This window comes from Megachile rotundata, chromosome 4, assembly GCF_050947335.1.
Source record: "Megachile rotundata isolate GNS110a chromosome 4, iyMegRotu1, whole genome shotgun sequence".
NCBI classification, from domain to species: domain Eukaryota; kingdom Metazoa; phylum Arthropoda; class Insecta; order Hymenoptera; family Megachilidae; genus Megachile; species Megachile rotundata.
In genome coordinates this window covers 19,337,687-19,357,546 of record NC_134986.1, presented here as the reverse complement: position 1 = coordinate 19,357,546, position 19,860 = coordinate 19,337,687, and the positions used below count along the sequence as shown (strand labels likewise).

General features: G+C 40.9%; 1 protein-coding gene across 6 annotated transcripts in view; it reads right to left on the bottom strand.

Annotated features, from left to right (window-relative positions):
- Positions 1-19,436, bottom strand: part of Cip4 (formin-binding protein 1-like Cip4) — a 33,560-nt gene extending 14,124 nt beyond the window's left edge. For 5 of the 6 annotated variants that reach the window (XM_076531120.1, XM_076531122.1, XM_076531121.1 and 2 more), the window contains exon 1: positions 7,289-7,336. In XM_076531120.1, coding sequence (XP_076387235.1) covers positions 7,289-7,321 — 33 coding nt within the window. In that variant the 5' untranslated portion in view covers positions 7,322-7,336. Of the gene's footprint in view, positions 1-7,288; positions 7,337-19,116 lie in introns of those variants that run through there. The other variant, XM_003699880.3, reaches the window with a different exon arrangement.
- Positions 19,437-19,860: the final 424 nt, after the last annotated feature.

Below are 19,860 nucleotides of genomic sequence, written 5' to 3'. Positions count from 1 at the left end.
AGGGTGGATTCTCACAATTAGACGTATCGTATTAATTTTCGTTGGAGAATATTGCCACCCACTGGCAAAGTTCATACCCTTTCCACGCCCACGACCCTTGCTAACCAACAAGCGATGTCAAACGATAATATTTTAAAGTGGATACAAGGAGTTATCGTGCGTTGCTCAAATATTGGCAAAGAGCGATCGAGTGTTATATATAAACAGGGTGTGGCTCGCGACAAAAGGCAAACGTTTGCTGCCAAAACATATTTCGAGTATGTTTCCTATTAATCTCTATTAACTTGCTTCTTGCAAGTTACATCTTCATAAGAATACACCACGAATTTTAAAAATGTTTTTGTTTTTAAAAAACAATCGACACGAGTATCCACGTACTCAAAGCTACGGAAGGCTTTCGGTAAATAAACTGGGACAGACAAACTAAAAGGAAAATGAATCAAAGAGAAACAACGCGATTCACCAGGTTGAACAAACTACTCGCTGATACGCTACGACGATACTCGTACTCTTTTATCGTTGCTTATAGGACAGCTAGTAGTAACCGGTGAAACACGAGAGCATGGTGGCTGCATTTAATAAGCAGACGGTACACGTTGAACCAACTTGTGAGAACGTACGTGCACGTCTCTAGGGTCGGCGGCTCGTGCGGTGCATACGGGTGCACGCAACATGCTCGAGGTGGTGCATAGTTAAACGCGCGAAAGAAAAAAAAGAAAGGGAAACATAGGAAAGACTAATTGCCAGTACAGTCGCGAGACCGTTGACGGATACACGGTACAAGGCTGCTGCGCGATAGAGAAACGTTGAAAATGCGCCTTCGCTGTCTTTAATGCAACCCCGAGTGAATAATCCTCCGGAGAGATGCACGGTTCGCGATGCGTTTGGACGTCTTTCAAAAATAGCATGCTTAACCCCCAAAGACAGAAATGTTGCTCGAGTCTCGTACACCGGGTAGACGACTTTGGACCGTTTCAATTTTTAGAGCGGGGACAACGTAGCAATCTTTTTGGGGTAACGTGATATATTTTGCACCCTAAACAGATCAGAAGGGTGACAGGCCGCTTGAACTCGAGAACTATTGTGGTCAACCGTGGACCTAGACCGTGAAATCTCTTGTATCTAGACTTCTTTCGAGGCTAGAAAAATTTGTGATAGATTTCTCTTATGTATTCCCAAAATCGAGAGTAAATTGTGGGAAGACTACCCTTTTATTCTCCCCTTAGCTAACCCGAGTGTACTTTTCGACTGACGACTTTTCAAGGACCACAAAACGATTCGAAACACACCCTTCTAGATCGTTCACTCCCGCCAAATGGGACAAGGTACAGCAAAAATACTCCAGATTTAGGTACCCTCGAGTTTCTTTGTAAAGGTCGTACGTGAAACGAACGCGAACAACACTCGTCCGATGAAACGCCGAAATTCAAACACGACTTTCTTCCCTTTCTTTACCCGTGACCTTCCGAGGACGAGCCGCGTTCGTTCAAATGCCTTTAGCATACTCTCGACGAATGACGCGCAAATCCAACATGTTCCAAGGACGCCAGACTTTTCACGCGATTTTGACTACCAACGGCAGATCCTCGCTCTTGAGCTTTTAATAGGCACCATAAATCGTCCGGACAAGTGCCGAGCCTGATCGAACAAGATTCCCTAATTAACGGACCATCTTCGATAAAATCACGTTTATTCTGGACCGATCGACTTCTAAAAAGACCTTCTGCACCCTACAGCGTGCTTCGCGTTGGTGCAGTACGCCGCGCCAATGCAAACTAGGCTTCAACCATCCTCGAAATCCCCGAACGATAATGTTTCTTAGCTCCCCGATAGCGTGCCAAGTGTTGCCACGAAACTGCGATCGTATCGCAGCCACGAGGAAATACGGATCCACGATAGGGCGTCGAGAATACCCGCAAATTCCACGGAACGTTGTCCCAGGTTAAGAAACACGCTATCGCCGCTCGTAAGTTAACGGAGTAAATGGGTAAACTTGTCTTCTGATCGTTGGCACAGCCAAGTAGGGATCAAGGCAAATTTGACCCTTCCGAAATATCAATTAGCCATCTGCATGGGCTGGGAGACGTAGGTCAACATCTCGTATTAGGAATTTAGAGAATTTCTCGTATTCTGAAATTCTAAAACTTGCTATTTCTGAAAGTCCAAATTTTCATATCCCCAATTTCTCAAATCCTCAATTCTCAGTCACCATGGGACATTATCGGTAAAAAGATAGGGAACAGAGATTTTAGTTACGCCAATGACTAGTGAGAGGAGAATGACGGAACAGGGACGTATTGCGGTACAAAGGGCCCCCCTTAATCACGATTCATCTCTAACAATGAAGGAAGATTCACCGGCAACATTCAACGTTTATTATCATTCATCGTCGCTGAAGATGATACGAGAACGCGAATCAAGCGTTATCGAAGTTAGCGCGACAATTTGAGTAGACACGGTTTAGAACGATCGTATCGATACCGCTTTAATTCTAAACGTTTAAACGCCCACGCTAAGTAGCTCGGACCATCACAGTTATTTCAGAACACCTATCTACGGATCAAAGATGGTTACAATCCAAGACAAGTGAGGTCCGAGTATGCTATTAATTTTCTGATCTTATCACACGGTGTGTCGAGGTAAACTTTCTCTTTCAGACACCGGATACCCTTTTTTGCGAATCAGGACTCAATTATTGTAAATCTCGGCAAGTAAGAGGTGAGATAATCGTGTATTAGATTCTTCGTTTTAAATCGTGGTTCATTTACATGTAAATAGACAGACTGGAGATTAAGGTCGGTTCGTGAGACTGTTTCTTGAATTTCATGAGCTCCCAGTTCATTTATGTTGCGATTAGCCATTCAAATTTGCTATTATGAATTAATCGCACCGAGGAAAAGTGCCCGTGCCCACGTGAAAATTGCGAAGCGCAAAGAGCGACATAAGACAAGACATATTTTTAGTTCGCATGGAAATGGAAATCGTTATGACACACATTCGTCGTTCTACGCTTTTCTTGTTTAACCCCTGACCTTATAACATCGACTCATTCTCGTGACGCAAATTACGGATCAAATGTGACAAATTTAGATCGTGTTTGCACCAAAGCTGAATTTTAAATCTAATTCGCGGTCAAAGATCAAACGTTTCAATCTTCTTTGCTCGCTTCAATAAAGAAATGGCGAACGCAACCAGTATCCTGTACATAAAAGAGTATCCACTTCCTCTGCAAAGATTATCCAGCGATGATACATTATTCCGGTTTATCAGTGTTTATCGTCGAACGTGCGTTTAACCAATGTATTGGTTCGCTAATATTTTTCTTGGTGCGGTTAAGGTCGAAGACCTTCCGTCCCACGGACCAAGCCTATTCATCGTCGTCCGTTAAAGGTGGATCCTCGAGCGCGTGTAATTGCCAGCTACAAAATCTCGCCGCTCGTTCTCTCGTGAACGGATGTCCTGTTTAGTCAACGCGCGAATTCGTGGAAAACAGATCGACCGATAAATCCTGTACTTGACATTATTTTTCAGTGTATCACGATTCCTCGATTATCTGCCACGCCGCAGTCTCGGGCTCGGCTATCAACGATATATGTAATGAGCGGTACACGAAGTAGTTTATTTATAGGCGATGGAAGCGGCCAGCCACCGCGAACGACGCAAACGCTTCACAGAGAAACGATCGTGGGATGCTAAGTCTGATTGATCGTTACCATTAATACTCTATTCGTGGTACCACGCGCTACTGAATAAAAACAGAAGCCATTCAGCTCCGTAGACGAGTCGTGTACAATTCCGTCCATGGATAGCTTTTCAATAGTAGGAGGTACAGCAAGAGAAAACGGCACCTGCAACTCGGTTTAATCGCTCGCGATTCGGGATAAATTCCCGAATAAACTTCGTGCATATATGCAACGAACGGCGTGAATGGTGCAACTGCAGGGTTTTCAAAATTCATATAACAGCCGCTTGTATTATGCATTATTTCTCAAAGTTCCAACGAGCTAAAGACAGCGTCCTAAAAATTCTTTACTTAAAAGATTCCAAACTTCCAAAGTCCCGAAATCTCAAAAGTCCCACAATTCCGAAAGTTCAAAATCCTCTCGCATGAAAGAAATGAAAAGCAAGCGACGAAGGAACGTGTTCATTTTCTTTGACCGAGCGGAAGCTATCTATGCAGGTAGATGTACGACAATTAGATGCGTGATCACCGTGTTTCTAACCTAACCACTTATCGTTAGAAATTGCAGTTTCTGAAACGATACGTAGCTATACAACGTCGAGCCATTATCCGAGAGACTATGAATACAGTAAAATCTACAGAATTTGAATAACAGACTCGAAGTTTGGTTCCAAAGTTGAACGCTCGTCCAAAGCAATAATGATGCAGCCAACTTGCTCGTCGTCGTGCAAGCGTAACAATTCTTCCGGAATCGCATTCATCGCCTAGTATTCTCGTTTCTTGGCCGTCCGAGAGTCAGAATAATCCTGTGTCACAATGCTCTTGTGTACGTGAATAATAGAGACGACGACGTACACTCGAGTGCAACATGGCACTCTCTCAGGTAAGGGGACATGTGTAAACTTTGAAGTCTCTGCATTCACACATTTTCAAATTTCCAAATTCTTGGATTTCCAAATATCAAATGCTCACATTTCCTCGTCCCCAAAATCCTCAAATTTTTAAATGCTCCAATTTCCAGATCTCCAAATTCTTAGACTGCAAAAATCGTTCGATTCTAAATCCCTTAGATGCCCACATCAAATCCTTAAAAGTCCCTAAAAGTGGTAGTAAACTTGATGGCGATATTTTTCGTGAGTGAGCCAGATTTGCTCACGACTGTACATTCGTGTCGCAGTGACAACTCGCGAGAAAGACGCTCGAAAATGGAAAGGGATTCGAAGAAGCGGAAGAGAAGCGTGCCCAATTGTTCTTAGAGAAAAAGAAGCCGAGGGGACAGACCTAACCCTGCGGCAGGTTAAGAGTTCTTTTTCTTTTGCGACAATAGCACTATGCGACACGTTCCTCGTCTCGGTTCGCTTTCCACTAGACACGTGCGAACTCGTATTAGGTGTGCACAAGTAAATAGACGTTCTCGTCGTAAATTAATACTTATTTCGAGTAATTGCTGTAGTTACCGCTTAAATAGTCGTATCGAGTGTTTGCGACTTTGTTACATCTTTCCGCCAAAGTATTTTCCTCGTTCGAAGTCTGTCACGATTTGTTGACGTGAAAGTATCGTGAAACAGTATTTGTGATACATCAATTTGAAGCATAAAGTTTGACCGAAATAACTATGGAAGCGTTTCATCGATATTTTTATACAAAATGGCTTCTTCGTGGGAGACGAATGTGTAACAGATATTTATATTGCAAGAAAACAACCAATATTGAAAAAAATTGACGAAACACTAACGTGTATATTTTCTTAAAGCTTTCAGCTTCAATTTGATATATCATAAGTAGTATTTAGCGATACTTTTATTTCATCAAATTGCTCCGGACGAAATAGGTCACTGTTGCTCTCAAATAACAACCAGCCATTTTGCATTCGGAACATTGATAAAACGTTTCCATATGCATTTTCATTAAACTTCAAGCTTGAAATTGATATATCACAAGTGGCATTTGGCCGTACTTTTATGTCATCGAATCGTGTCAAACTTTAAATTGCTTCAATTAATTTCGACGGGCGGTGTGAATACCACGAATTCCAAATACTCGAATAATTAAAAAAAAGGAATGAGTAGCAATGAATTGCCACGAGGAAATGGTAGTAGCGACTTCAACATAACGGTCGTTAGTTTTGCGTACGCTTAATAGAAACGTAAGTATGCAACGCGAGTCAATTAGCACGGAATCACCGGAACATTTCGTTATTATCGTTGGACGCGGTCAACGACTCAGCAGACCTTCACACTGTTTTTTCTCCCTCTCTAGATAACTCGAGCAATCGCTTGCATACATTGTCATTCAGGCTCATTGTCTTCTCTATTTTTTTTTCTATCCCTCTCTGTCTGCCATTCAACTGCAGTCAGCATTGTCGTGGAGTGGACGCGTTCTAGTATCGCGATAGCCATTTTAGTGGAAACTCGAGCACATTTGCTGTCCATTGGTTGCTGAAATATAGGAAATAGGACAAGTTTGCCTCGCGATTTTTTACGATAACTGGACACGCTATTTATCGCTCGAATGGAAAGGGAGAACGCTATCACTTCTACAACCTTCAACCTTACAAATTTTATACCTGCCTAGAACAAAATTTGACTAATGTACAAACATGATTTGACTATTACACATAAGTGTTTGGACTGTTATCTGTGATACAAGTGTGACTCGTTAAAAGCAAACGGTTGATGGTAGAAATACTATGACCTTATTTCACGTAACGATAGCGACTTTGTTTTCATCGCGCAAGCTCAAAGTTCGATTTTAAAATTGTACAACGTAATTCCACGTAACCTCTGAATTTTTCGTAACGATGAGTTGTGTAATTATAAGCAGTAGAGATGCAGAATAAATAAATTTAATTATTTTATAGGAACAAGCCATTCTCAAACAAAATAAAGAAGATTAATATTACAAGGGGAATCTATTTAAATGTGTTTAAACTTTCTGCGAGTTTTAAAGGGTTCGAGCACAATCATTCGTCGTTAGTTATTTATCCTATTGAAGAAGAAATCCCCGTTCACGAAACCCTCGACGAAGGACCCTTAAAAAGCTCCTTCTCGCTCCTGAACAACATCGCCGCTGGCACAGGGTCGTGGTCTCGTTATCTCGAGTCGACACGATCGTACGCGACACTGATTCATCCAACTTTTTCCTCGGGTCTCTTTCCTTTTTAATTGAGAGACTCCCGTGAATCATAGGACACGATTTGTCATACGACACAGAACGAGAACAATCGTTGAAGTCGTCGCTCGAGGAGGAGGGCCACCGACCGTGTAATCTACTCGATATGAACGGAGGATGCAACGTTGATAAGATTCCCAACGAGCGTGGGCTTATTTCTGCTTCGCGCAGCCTACTTTTCTCGAAATAAGTACACTTGGAAATATGTTAACGCACGAATCGTTATTACTAGCGGAAGTGCTCTAAATATGGGCTACAAATTTCGGGACATAAACCTGTTAAATATTTTTAACACTTCTACGTTTTCAACGTGTAACTTTTAAATAAGCTAAAGGAATGTTTGCTACAAATTATGTATTTAAAATAAAACTTCCCTGTTTGGTCCATATTAGTAGCTTCTTTAGAAATAATTTCATTTAGAATATTTTACATTGCCATGAACGGTGTCATCAGGCGTTGTTTTGCCATTCGCTGAACCCGAGGTGTTGCATTAGATCAACACACGATATATGACCACACCAACAGGTGCAGTGACAAACAGGTAAACCTGTCAGTTCGATTCCTTTCCTTCTCCCGACACGCGATTTTGTAGCTCGTTATGCATGCACGTAACATGGCTCTTGCGTAAGGAGTCAAAAGTACGATTTTTGTCCGCGACGTAGTAGGGTATGGCAGTAGACAGGTATATAACGAGCGAAAATGCCTGTTACACACTCAATTCCGTAGTCACACGTGAAAACTCTGTTCACCTTCCTTATATAGCTGGAAATGGTGCACGGTTAGACGCGCGACATTAGTTCGTAACTTTAGCGCAGAAATTACGACCCGTTATTCCATCTTCTTATGCACGGTAACATGTGTCCGTGGCTCGAATGATGAAGCAAATTATGATGCTAGCGGAGCTCGCTGAATTATTATCCTCTTGAATGCACGGACTCGACTCTGTCTTCAATTACTAGGTAGTGATTTTTTCTCGTGTAAAAGCGACACGAATCGTTTTAATCCCTTTATTACTTCAACACAGAGATTTCTTGTCTTACGTCGAATGATTATATTCGTGATTCTATTTACGAAAAACACGAACACTGTTTGTGCTGCAATTAATTTGTCATTTGGAGTGTAACTGCGATGGAGATCGTTAAAGGTGATCATTACACGATACGTGAACTTTCTTCGAGTACAGAGCACATTTATAACCGACCATTACAATAATTCGCTTACTTTCGATATTATAAAGTTTCCTATATTTCTTCGAGTATTCGATTCGACGTGTGGTGCTAGTTACTAATGGTCCCTACAGCGCTCAACGCGTTAAATGTCGAAGTTCGAGGATCGAATCTTTCCACAGTTTCGACATTGACTCTCGAATTTTAATTTAACGTTGATTAGAATTCTCACAAGACATTTTCGAGTCGATCGAATCTCTTAATTGACCAGAAAAGTATCCAGACCGACTCGCGATTAAATTATTCTAGCGTGTAATCCTACATATCTGAGAGTGCAAAAACGTGCATAAGAACGAGTGCCTCGGGCCATCATGATACAACGTAAATGCGTCTTTGAAAAGAATAGCGTCGTGTTCACAATTAGAAACCGATACGGCAATTAGGAACGTCTCGAAGGAGCAACTTTTAGCACTGACCAGTCCCCGGGATTTTCTCGAGAGATTCGATCGATAACCGAGGATTTTATCGTCGTCGTTCCTCTGCGGTCCGAGGAAACGATCCAACTCGTTGAGACGTAATAACCGCGGTATAATGATCCGTCTGTTTTAGCGGAGCAAAGTCGCGCGCGTTTGCTTTTTACTTTATCGATCGACGCTGGAAGAGACCGTACGACATCGGCTTTAATGCTCCCATCACTCGCGACGCACCGTATGCGTCCTATACCATTTACGTAATGCGTCTTATATCAATTTCGTAATGCAAGACGTATCTTATGCGACTTAATCCTTCAACGTGAACGATGACTGTGTAGATGTTCTATACTAATTTTATACCGAATTTACTATTCATCATTCACACCTGTACGATAAAATGGACTACACACCATGTCTTATACTGTAAGAGATTAATTGGAAGAAGATGAAAGAGATTAACTAATAATTCACCAGGTCCTATATCAGTAAAAGTCCCATTTTTATAATAGTAAAAAATGAATAAATTAATCGATGTAAATTGGTCTGGCAGTCGATGCTCTTCCAAAGCAGAAAACGGCAATCTCGGCCCTCAATAGTCAAAGGAGAAAAAAGAGGCCCTCCTTTGCCGTAGAATTTCATTCGAAGGTCTGCTTATTGATTCTCGAAGTCTCGAACGAGCCAACGCAACGACGGCGAACGGCCTGCATAAATTAACTAACCGAGCTACCTTGCCGCTTTCAGCTAACAGCTACAAGCTGTCGCGAAGAATAGACTCCGGATATAATGGAGTCCAGATAGCCGGCACGATTACGAGGAAAGTCACAAATACCCCCGACTAACACCGTGCCAGCGTCGAAAGTCTCGAAAACCGTTGAAAGGTGTCGCGGTTTCCTTAATTACAACGATCTCGATCGCGCGATTCCAATGAATTTCGCTCGGCAAGACGTTTGTAAAGGCATTACGTTTACCATTAGAAAACAGATTAGCCGGACAATTAGGTACTCGTTTGCGCGTTAACGAGCACGGTATCGAGTCTTTAGGGAATGCTAAGGATTTAATAGCAACATGCGTCGTGTGACGCAAGGTAAAAGGTATTCCCGTGTCGACTAAACGAAACGTCGAAAGAAAAAGGTTTATCCGCAGATAGTACGTTCCCGAGCATCGCTTATAGATTTCTGCCCGCAGAAGAAAGCTAATTACTTCTTTATCAGTTCTCAGATTTCCTCATTTTTCAAATTTGTTACTCCTATTCTACTTCGCTCTGCATTAACGGTATCTTAGCGATATTACCGCATTATCGTGGAGTATCGATAATCGATAGACACCACTCTAATTTGTGGCTTAATCCGATTGTTTCGTCGTTAAACACGATATGGAGGAACATTTAATTTATGGACAGGGAAAAATGGTGAAAAATATCGTTTTTAGAGGTCCACGCCCACAGTAACGACAACCTTCTCCCTGTCCTACACCCCACGCTCTGTGTGCGCGAAAACGTACTCTCGCCGCTATGGTATTTATAGAGATTTGGCGCAATGCGTGGGTGGGGCAAGTTCGCGAGCACTCTCTTTCCCTCTCGTTCACGCACACGTTTCCATACACGCATGCCACGCACAGAAAACACCAGTCGAAACGTGGGCAAAAATACGTGCCTCCGGAGAGACGTTCGACGACGAATCAGAGGAGGCGCTCAACGCTTTTTCATGATAGGCGCTACCATTCAAAAGTAGCCATACATCTTTGCAAGTTATAATATACAAGTTACAAGTCATACAAGTTATAAGTTTAACAAGTTCTAAGTCTTACAAAGTTAATACTTTTAATCGAATAATTTTGGCTTGACCCTGACGAGATTCTAATCTTAATAGCTGTATGGAGTTTGTGAATACTCGAACTTGGGAATACTCGAGTGTTGACCTAGCTGTGAAATTTTCTTGAAATAGGTGAGCAACACGAATTGAAGTTGAACGAACAACAGAATAATGAATGAAATTTTTCGCTTCGATTCGATCGCATCGTAGTTAATTAGCCGCGAGTACGACCGGTTGGCCATGTAGCGGGAAACGGAGCCATTCATCGCTCTAGGAAAACGTAACTCAACGGCAACGGGGAACCGTAATATTCCTGAATTAAAATACCGGGCAACAACACCATAACACATATTTATAATTAATATTATTATCGTCAACGATCGTTGGAAACTTATTTCCAATCAGAAATAGGACAACCGAAACATGATCATTTTTATGATTATTCAATGAATTGTATATCACGTGTTTCGGTGCAACGACAAGTTAACTCGTCGCCGTCAATTGACGGATTAAAAAGGAAACCATGAAGAAGGAATCTTTGCACATTTCAACGATGAACTTTCGGCGCGAACGAAAAAAATTCAAGTACAAGTTCCTGCAGTCTCCGTCTCGCTGAACGACCTCGACACGCGTGTTGTGCCACAAAAAAAATTTTTCTCGGTATATAGGGTGTTGAATTTTAATCTATTCACGCAATTATCAGGATTTCGTTCCATTACTTTAATTATACGCTAAAAATATTTATGTACAATAAACAATACAATTATTATAAGTGAAAACGAAGTGGCCTTGATTTTTCAAAAATTTGATAAGATAACAGATCGTATACATTTTTTAAGTATCGTATCAATGCGTGCCAAGCAAACTTTAAGTGGTAACAGATAAATTTATTGGAACAAACACAATATCGTAGTAAAAATGTCCAAAAACCTAGATTATGAATTATTCCAACAGCAATATAATACATTATTCATTACCGTGCAAACAAGAAGCTGAGTATTTCGTGATTAATTCAAGGGTTAAAATGAGACACCCTATATAGCATCAAGTCGAAAACCGGCTACAAAAGGGACACGCAAGCTTCTTAAGGAAAGAGGGAGTCACCTTTCGAGAGTGAACGGTCACGCCAGAATCCTCAAGATTTTTCTTCCCCGATCTTTCATGGATCCTCACTACCTCCACGGGCCGCTAAACCCGCTCCGAGGATCGTCTGAGTCCCGATATTAATTCGAAATTCTATGGACAAGAGCCGTTGACTTGGATAACGAGCGAAGCGATCGCATGGAACGCCGCGTCGAGCACTCGAACGAAAAAGAGCCCTCTGCTCGCGAAAACGGGCCAACCAACTCGTTCACGATCTTACGAGATAACTAAGGTAGATCCCTGGTATCTTCCTGCTAAATAAATTCCTAGCACGCGTGACACTTTTCCGTAGCCAGCTAATGCGATCGGAAGATTTTTCAATGAATACAGTATTCACTCCGTAAATGTTACTTTTGCCGGTCTCGATTGTAACATTTACGGTAGAGGTCCTACATTCTTTGTAGTGTGCCGAACGTAGAAAGAGATAGCCATACAAAAGACAAAGAGGGATAGAGTTTCGAGCGTTCGACAAACATGAAAGACTCGTGCGTGTTCTGTCTTTTAAATTTAAAAATTAAAATTCTTTATTTTTGGTTTCTCGTCAATGGAACTTTTACCATCGTATTTGTCTCGTTTTTCTAATTAAAATGACACCAAACACGATATGATTACGATCGTAATTACTTATGTAACAAGCCATAAAAGTTTGGGATGTAACATTTACGGTAGAGGTGCGAATTCCTTCTAAAGGCTTGCTATACAAATAATTATGATTTTAATTATACCGTGTTTGGTACCATTTTAATCAGAAAAACGAGACGAATACGATAATTAAAGCTTCATTGATGAAACCCCAAAAATAAAGAATTTTGATTTTTGAATTTAAAAGACAGAAGACGCACGAGTGTTTCATGTTTGCCGAACGCGTCAACCTTCTGCTTCTCTTTCTTTCCTATTCGCCGTCCTCTTTTATGTTAAAAACTTTAATCACTCGTTACACACACAATTGTTAACGTAATTATATCATGTTTGGTGTCATTTTAATCAGGAAATCTAGACAAATACAACAGTAAAAGTTTCATGAAAAAATAGTAAGAAATAAAAAAGTTACAATCTTTTCCTTTGCTTGCATTAGTATGTCTCATCGATATTCGATCGTCGTCGTTTCGGCGACCGATCGTATTTCATTCTTGACTGATTTCGATGGGGATCCCCCAGTAGTGGGGATAGAATTTTAACATTTACGGTAGAGATCTTTTTAACATTTACGGAGTGAATACTGTATAGAGCTCATTCGTCACGCACTATATCGCCACGCGTTAGTTCACCTCGCGTTGTAGCCGTGCGTTGGTATATCTATGTGTGATTATATCACACGTTAATATTTCCATGCGCTAGTATTTCTATGCGTGGTTATAGCACGCGTTAGTATTCCCACGCGTTAGTATCTCTACGTGGTATAACCACGCGTTGGTACTCCCACGTGTTATAACGCCATGCGTTATTTCACCTCGCGTTGGTATATCTTCGCGTGGTTGTACCACGCATTAGTATTTCACGCGTTAGTATATCTACACGTGGTTATACCACGCGTTAGTACTCCGATGTGTTATATCGCCACGCGTTATTTCACCTCGCGTTGGTATATCTTCGCGTGGTTGTACCACGCGTTAATATCTCTACGCGTGGTTATACCACGCGTTAGTACTCCCACGTATTATATCGCCACGCGTTATTTCACCTCGCGTTGGTATATCTTCGCGTGGTTGCACCACGCATTAGTATTTCCACGCGTTAGTATCTCTACGCGTGGTTATACCATGCGTTAGTACTCCCACGTGTTATATCGCCACGCGTTATTTCACCTCGCGTTGGTATATCTTCGCGTGATTGTACCACGCATTAGTAATTCAACGCGTTAGTATCTCTACACGTGGTTATACCACGTGTTAGTACTTCCACGTGTTATATCGCCACGCGTTGGTATATCTTCGCATGGTTGTACCACGCGTTAATATCTCTACGCGTGCTAATACCACGCGTTAGTATTCCCACGTATCATATCGCCACGTGTTAGTTCACCTCGCGTTGTGTAGCCATGCGTTAGTATATCTATGCGTGATTGTACCACACGTTAGTATATCTACGCATGGTTATACCACATGTTAGTATTTCCTCGCGTTATATCGCCACACGTTAGTATGTCTACGCGTGGTTATACCACACGTTAATATTTCCAAGGATTAGTTCACCTCGCGTTGTGTAGCTACGCGTCAGTGTATCTACGCCTGGTTGTACCACACGTTAGTATATCTACGCATGGTTATACCACATGTTAGTATTTCCTCGCGTTATATCGCCACACGTTAGTATGTCTACGCATGGCTATACCACATGTTAGTATTTCCTCGCGTTATATCGCCACACGTTAGTATGTCTACGCGTGGTTATACCACACATTAATATTTCCAAGGATTAGTTCACCTCGCGTTGTGTAGCTACGTGTCAGTGTATCTACGCCTGGTTGTACCACACGTTAGTATATCCACGCGTGTATCATGTCATAGTATCACCACGTGCTAGAATCTCCACGCGTTGTATCACCACACGTTAATATCGCTACAACATCGTTATGCATTACATTACTGTATCGTGTCACCAGGCACTGCAACGTCACAAATCAATTTCAATACGTTATTATTTAATTTCCACGTTTGTACAAATGTCGGATGTTCTACATTGAAGAAGCCCGGGTAACGTCGGTTAATTTGACCCAATACTCCACATTTTCGAGGTAACGCGTTTTATGAATCGATCATCGTGAACGAAGACTGATTAGTCGAAACAAACTTGCAACGAACTCGACAGGATAGAAAGTTCTCAATGGGGTACACGAGCAAATGCTCGTGAACGGAATGTTCTACACAGTGAAAGCAGCATTTTTGAACGAAACTAATGATTCAGTGTACAGTTTAGACGTTTTTACGAGAACCCACGATGACTTATTTATACGTAACTGCTCGTTCCTCGTAATCCATGAATCCACTGAATATCGTTCTTATCTACCTATTTCCTTATCACTTACCTTTAATTGTTTTTTCTCTTTACGAGCTGTGCTCTGTTATCTCAGCACGACAGATAACGAAGATTTTTCTTGCAATGCTTCTTCGTCTCGTGTTCCAAAACGAACGTGCTTTCTTTCTTGCCTGGACTTTGTTTGCTCGGGTTAAGCAGAGAATTCTCGGGAATGGAAACAGGTGGAACAATTTACGTTCACGACGATTGTTCTTCTTCGCGGTACTAGTGGATCGCGTCGTAGACAACGAGCCTTGTCTACGATGGCTGGAAATACGTCGAAGCGATTATTTCGCCGACAGGAAGTGTATTTTGTACAGCAATCAGTTGCTGAACTACGTGCACGTTGCTTTTTATCTCCATTCAACTTTCTCCAATTCTTGTAGTTTGAATATCAGTACATTCGCGAAAACAATGAATAAACCTCCTGACAAAATTCTCGTAAAAATTTTCCGGGGAAAATTACAACTAAGCCCATTAACGAAAATACTTTAGAACTGTTTGTACTATGACGTTCTCCGAATAGCGGTGAGGCAACGCTCAAGTGATTACGGTCCGAGCAGATAAGAAAACGGAGCCGTTCGCATTAAGGTGCAAAGTCATTCGACGAGCTTTATGGTTACGGTGTACAATGGAATCCATGAATTTGAAATTCGAAGCGGCGTCAAGGGGATCACGGTTTCCCACGTCCCATGGACATAACCGGGTAGCTAGCCCCGAGCATGGCCAAGAAGGAAGATATTTTGCATGATTACATACTTTGTGTCTCGTCCCGTGTCCAGGAATTCTCATAAGACTTACGGATTTCTGAAATCGCTCTTTCCGCGTATTTTCTAATTCACGACCATTTTGCCATTCATTTCGACTCTGTATATCTTATCCGACACTTATACAACAGGCAAACGGTATATTGCCACTGACAAATCGAAAATTGTTGGCGATAGTGAACTCTTTATGGGGGATTGTTGCTGGGGTTAGATACTGATGCGCATGCGCTACGGTGATGGTCAATTACCACTGCACATGTTACAACGCATGGCGATACAACGCGTGGGGATCTAATACATGGAGACCAGATAAAGAAATACAGCATATAGCGATCTGGCACATAGATATCTAACGTACTGAAATTAGTCTAACATCCAACACGCAAAAATTGAACGATTATACAACGAAATCGGAGTAGGTCTGGGTCACTCACTGTAACAATTACCGTACATATTTTAGCGTAATATTCCGTTATCCTACAGCTCGAATAAATTTAAGTAAGTCCATTAATCGATGCAAATTGGTTAAGCTCCACGATCCCGATAAAAAATCCAATTTTAATTATAAAATGCGCATCTATATCGCACGTTTAACTTGCAATCTGATTCGTATCTACTTCCTATAAATTACCGTCCCATTTACCTGCAAAGTTATCAAACTTTCATTAAACCGAACCGAAATGAACTTTCGACGAAAATCACGTTCAAACGCCTCGAAGAAACGAGTGTGAAATTTAATCCGGTCACGTTTTTTTCATACCGCGTTATTAAACGATTTACGGTCAATTTGTCGGGCAACGGGCAAATTGTCTGTAAAGTTTTTTGCGCCACTTGCTCGTTGGAAAATTTGTACGGTTTATCAAAGCCTCTCCGCGATACTGTTTCTCTTTAAATACCTTGGAACATTGAAAAGCTTTGTCGATATCGATTCTCGATATACGTAACCGGGCTCGGCCGTCTCTCTCGCCTATCTCGTCTCCTCTGGTACCCTTTTTAGGTACTCCAAGTCCGAACAGAGAAAAACGCACCTGACCTTACTACCTGTCTGAGCCATGACCAAGGAATGTGAGCCACGACTCGTGAAATCATCGACTAGCATACGAGGTTCAACCGTTACCTAAGTTTTCGATTGGAAAAATCAAAGATTTTATTGTGACAATAGCGAGTGAAAATAGTTGCCATTGTGTGTATAGTATTATGATATAATACTATAATGTCGAATCTTATCAATGATGTATATCAAAACTATTGCAATTAATCGAAACCCTAAATAAATTAATAAATATTCGTACATAGGAGAGAACATTCTAGTTTACGTAGAAAAATGCTGTTCCTGATTTCATAGCAGAGAAAGTAACTCGACGTTCGTAACCTTCGCGCTTTTCCCGCCCACGTTGTTTTACTTCCATTTCCCGCGATCCTGATGACAGTGTCTCCCATAACAGAACAAAAAGAGCGTGTCGCCTCTACGGCTCTCTCGCCCGCAAATTTCATTACTACACTATTATTAGAAGCATTACGCTTTGGAAGCCGCCCTTAAGATAATCCTAGGGGATTAGTTTTAATGTTTGAGAATTTGCTATTCGTTACGGGCAAAATGTACGAGCTAATAATTTAACTGCCACATTATTCGAAAGGAATTGTTGCTAAGTGCTTTGTGATTTTACGAGACATTCGAAATCTAACGGAAGGATAAAATTGAACGAATACAAAATAAACGAAGAAAATCAGGTTTAAACTCTAAACCAAATATCGATAGAAAGATGAAACAAGATATTAGTTATCAAGATCGTTCAATAACGAGTTCATCGACACGCAACAGAAAGTACACGACGTTTGCGAAGACGGTGTGTGTGACTTGCAGAACCAAGTCAATAGAATCCTGGTATGTATCTGCTGACCAACAACTGTCGACGAACGATAAAGACATTTTGACTCGAGCCATTATTCTGCGAAATATTTAATAATTTTTCGTTCGTTTTAACAAACATGGTAAAACAGTGTATTGTACATGACATACATTTACTTTTCTACTTTTCTGACATACAATACAATTATGATACGCTTCGATAATTTCACAGAAATTAGGCTGATAAGAATTCGCAATTAATGTACTTTAATCACATAATGATTCATTCGCTTCAATTAATCATCTTCGAAGCAATAGAGTAAACCCAGGGATTTAATTCTGTCAAATATTTAATTTAGCAAAGTGTAAGTGAACAAACGATATCGATTAGCAAGTTTATCAAATGATAATACTTTATCGTTAAATCAACAATTATATCGAAGGAGACGTATCTCCTTGCAAAGAAATATCGGCAAAAACACTGTGCGTCACCGACGTTTTAAACGAATTCGTACTTTTTGAAAGTTTTAACACTGTGTCTAACAAGTTCAGAAATTTAAATATTGTAGAATATTGCAGAATCCTTTTGATTGCGATGTTTCAACCACGTCGATATTCTGAAGGTCGTGCATTGCCCTGGTGAGTCCATTAACTTTCACGCAAAATGTAGCTTTGTATTTGCAATAATTAGAGACAAGTGTGTGTACACGCTTACACTGAACATACTGTTTAAATAAGGATTACATTCGACAGAAAAATTTTCAAAGCATTTGTATCTGTATTCTCCTTTTCTCTGTCAAGAGCATGGCGAGGCACGCCCGTGTTGTACGTGTACATATGCTCACGAACGGCCGTTAGCGGTTAAACACGAACGCGTCCTGTATCATGATTCACGAGGGAATACGAGTAGAACGTCAATGAATCGTAATACTCGATGACAGATACAATCGCGTGTGATATCGTTCAAAACATTTTCAATTTAACCTAATCTCGATAAATACGCTAGAATCGAACGAATTGATTCGATACAATGTTGCATTATGCGCTAAAACGGCTCCTTGAAAAAGTAAGGTTATCATCGAGTATTTCAGGCGTTCCGTTTTATATCCCTGAACGGCAACATTGTAAGATCGAAGTAACCGTTACCGAGTATCGAGGCATGCGTCGATATTCGTACCGGCCTGGCTGGTAATTTGCAATTTTTTAAAAATATAATAAACCTTATTATCCTCAAACGTCAGTGACGCGTCGAAGAAAATACACGATACGCGATCATGAACGTATACTGTTGTGAAATTCGTCGATCTCTTTACCTGTTCCAACGAGATCGTGAAAGAAAAAAAACGACAATTCGGAATGCTCGAATGAATTATTTATAAAGAACAGAAAGTAAGAAAGATGACGAACCGGGACGGAGCACCATTTCCGAGTCTATGCGTAAGATCGTAGGCAGGCATAAACGCTTGTATAAGAAGAATACTTCGCGACAAAATTTTTAAATCTACCAAATCGCGATAATAAAATTTCGATCGATTAGGTGCTTGTCCCTGACAAAATCTAATAAGCTAAATTATGATATGGACATATTTTTGTAAGTAGAATAAGATATAAAGGCAATCCGTGTAATTGTCGATGTAGGCCTGACAAAGTTCTTGTCGTTCTTAGATGACAAGTTACTGTCACACCGGTATTCATCGAAGATTTCATGAGAAAGGAAGCGAAGGAGCACAGCGATGAGTACACGTACACCCGGGTTGGGTATGGTGGAAAAGGAGGGGATATACCAAAGGAGAGAAGAACGTCGCCCGCGGCTAGCAACCGCAAAGGCAAAACTCCCGTGAGTGGTTTGCCACCGTGAACTGGTTTTTGGGGGATATCGTTGTTACGCGTTGGCGACAAACATGGGTCAGCATCCGATGCTGTTCAATACGTAAGAAATATCCGGTACGTCGTTATACGTGTATACATACCGCGAAGAACAAGAAAGGTAACGACAAGTAGATAGAGACGAACAGTGAAACGGAGATAAGTAGACTTACCCAGAGTTCTGTACCCCAGCTCATGTTTGCTGGGCCGGGTAAACCAGGCACAAGCAGAATTCCCTCACTCGACACTTCACATGTAGCGTCGCGATTCAAAAACACTTCTTGTTATCGAACGAACACGCACTGAAAAACGCATGAAAAATCACGCGTCAGACTCACCGCGCACGATCACTGAAGAAACGTCTCCAACATGTCGGCCTGTAACCACTGACTGGCCGGACCCAACTGTCCATCAAAAACCGCCCGGAATTTTACTGTGGCGCGCTCTGTCGAAGTATTCGTGTATGAATAGAGATTGGTAGGGGGAGAGCGTTCTTCTATTGGTCGAATGAGCGCCAGGTGTTGGCGCGAGTATTTTAAATTTTACTTTGAGCTACAACACAGAATAATAACAATTAATATTACTTGTTTTGTTTATCAAACAAACAAAATTAATAATGAACAAAATGCAGTTGTTTGTATGTATATTTATTCGTTTATTAAAAAATTAAAAATTTCAGAACATATTGTTACGATATCGTTTATTATAAAATTATGAAACTCTGTAAAAGAATTGTATTTCCGCTAATTAAAGAAATAAATAAATCAATATTTTCATGTTTTTGTGTTTATTATTTGATTATATTTTCATTTATTTCGTAACGATATTGCATCGATATATATTATGTTTTAACTGGAACTTTTTATTTCGAAATTATCAAACATTAATAAAATATGAATGAAACAACAAATACGTTC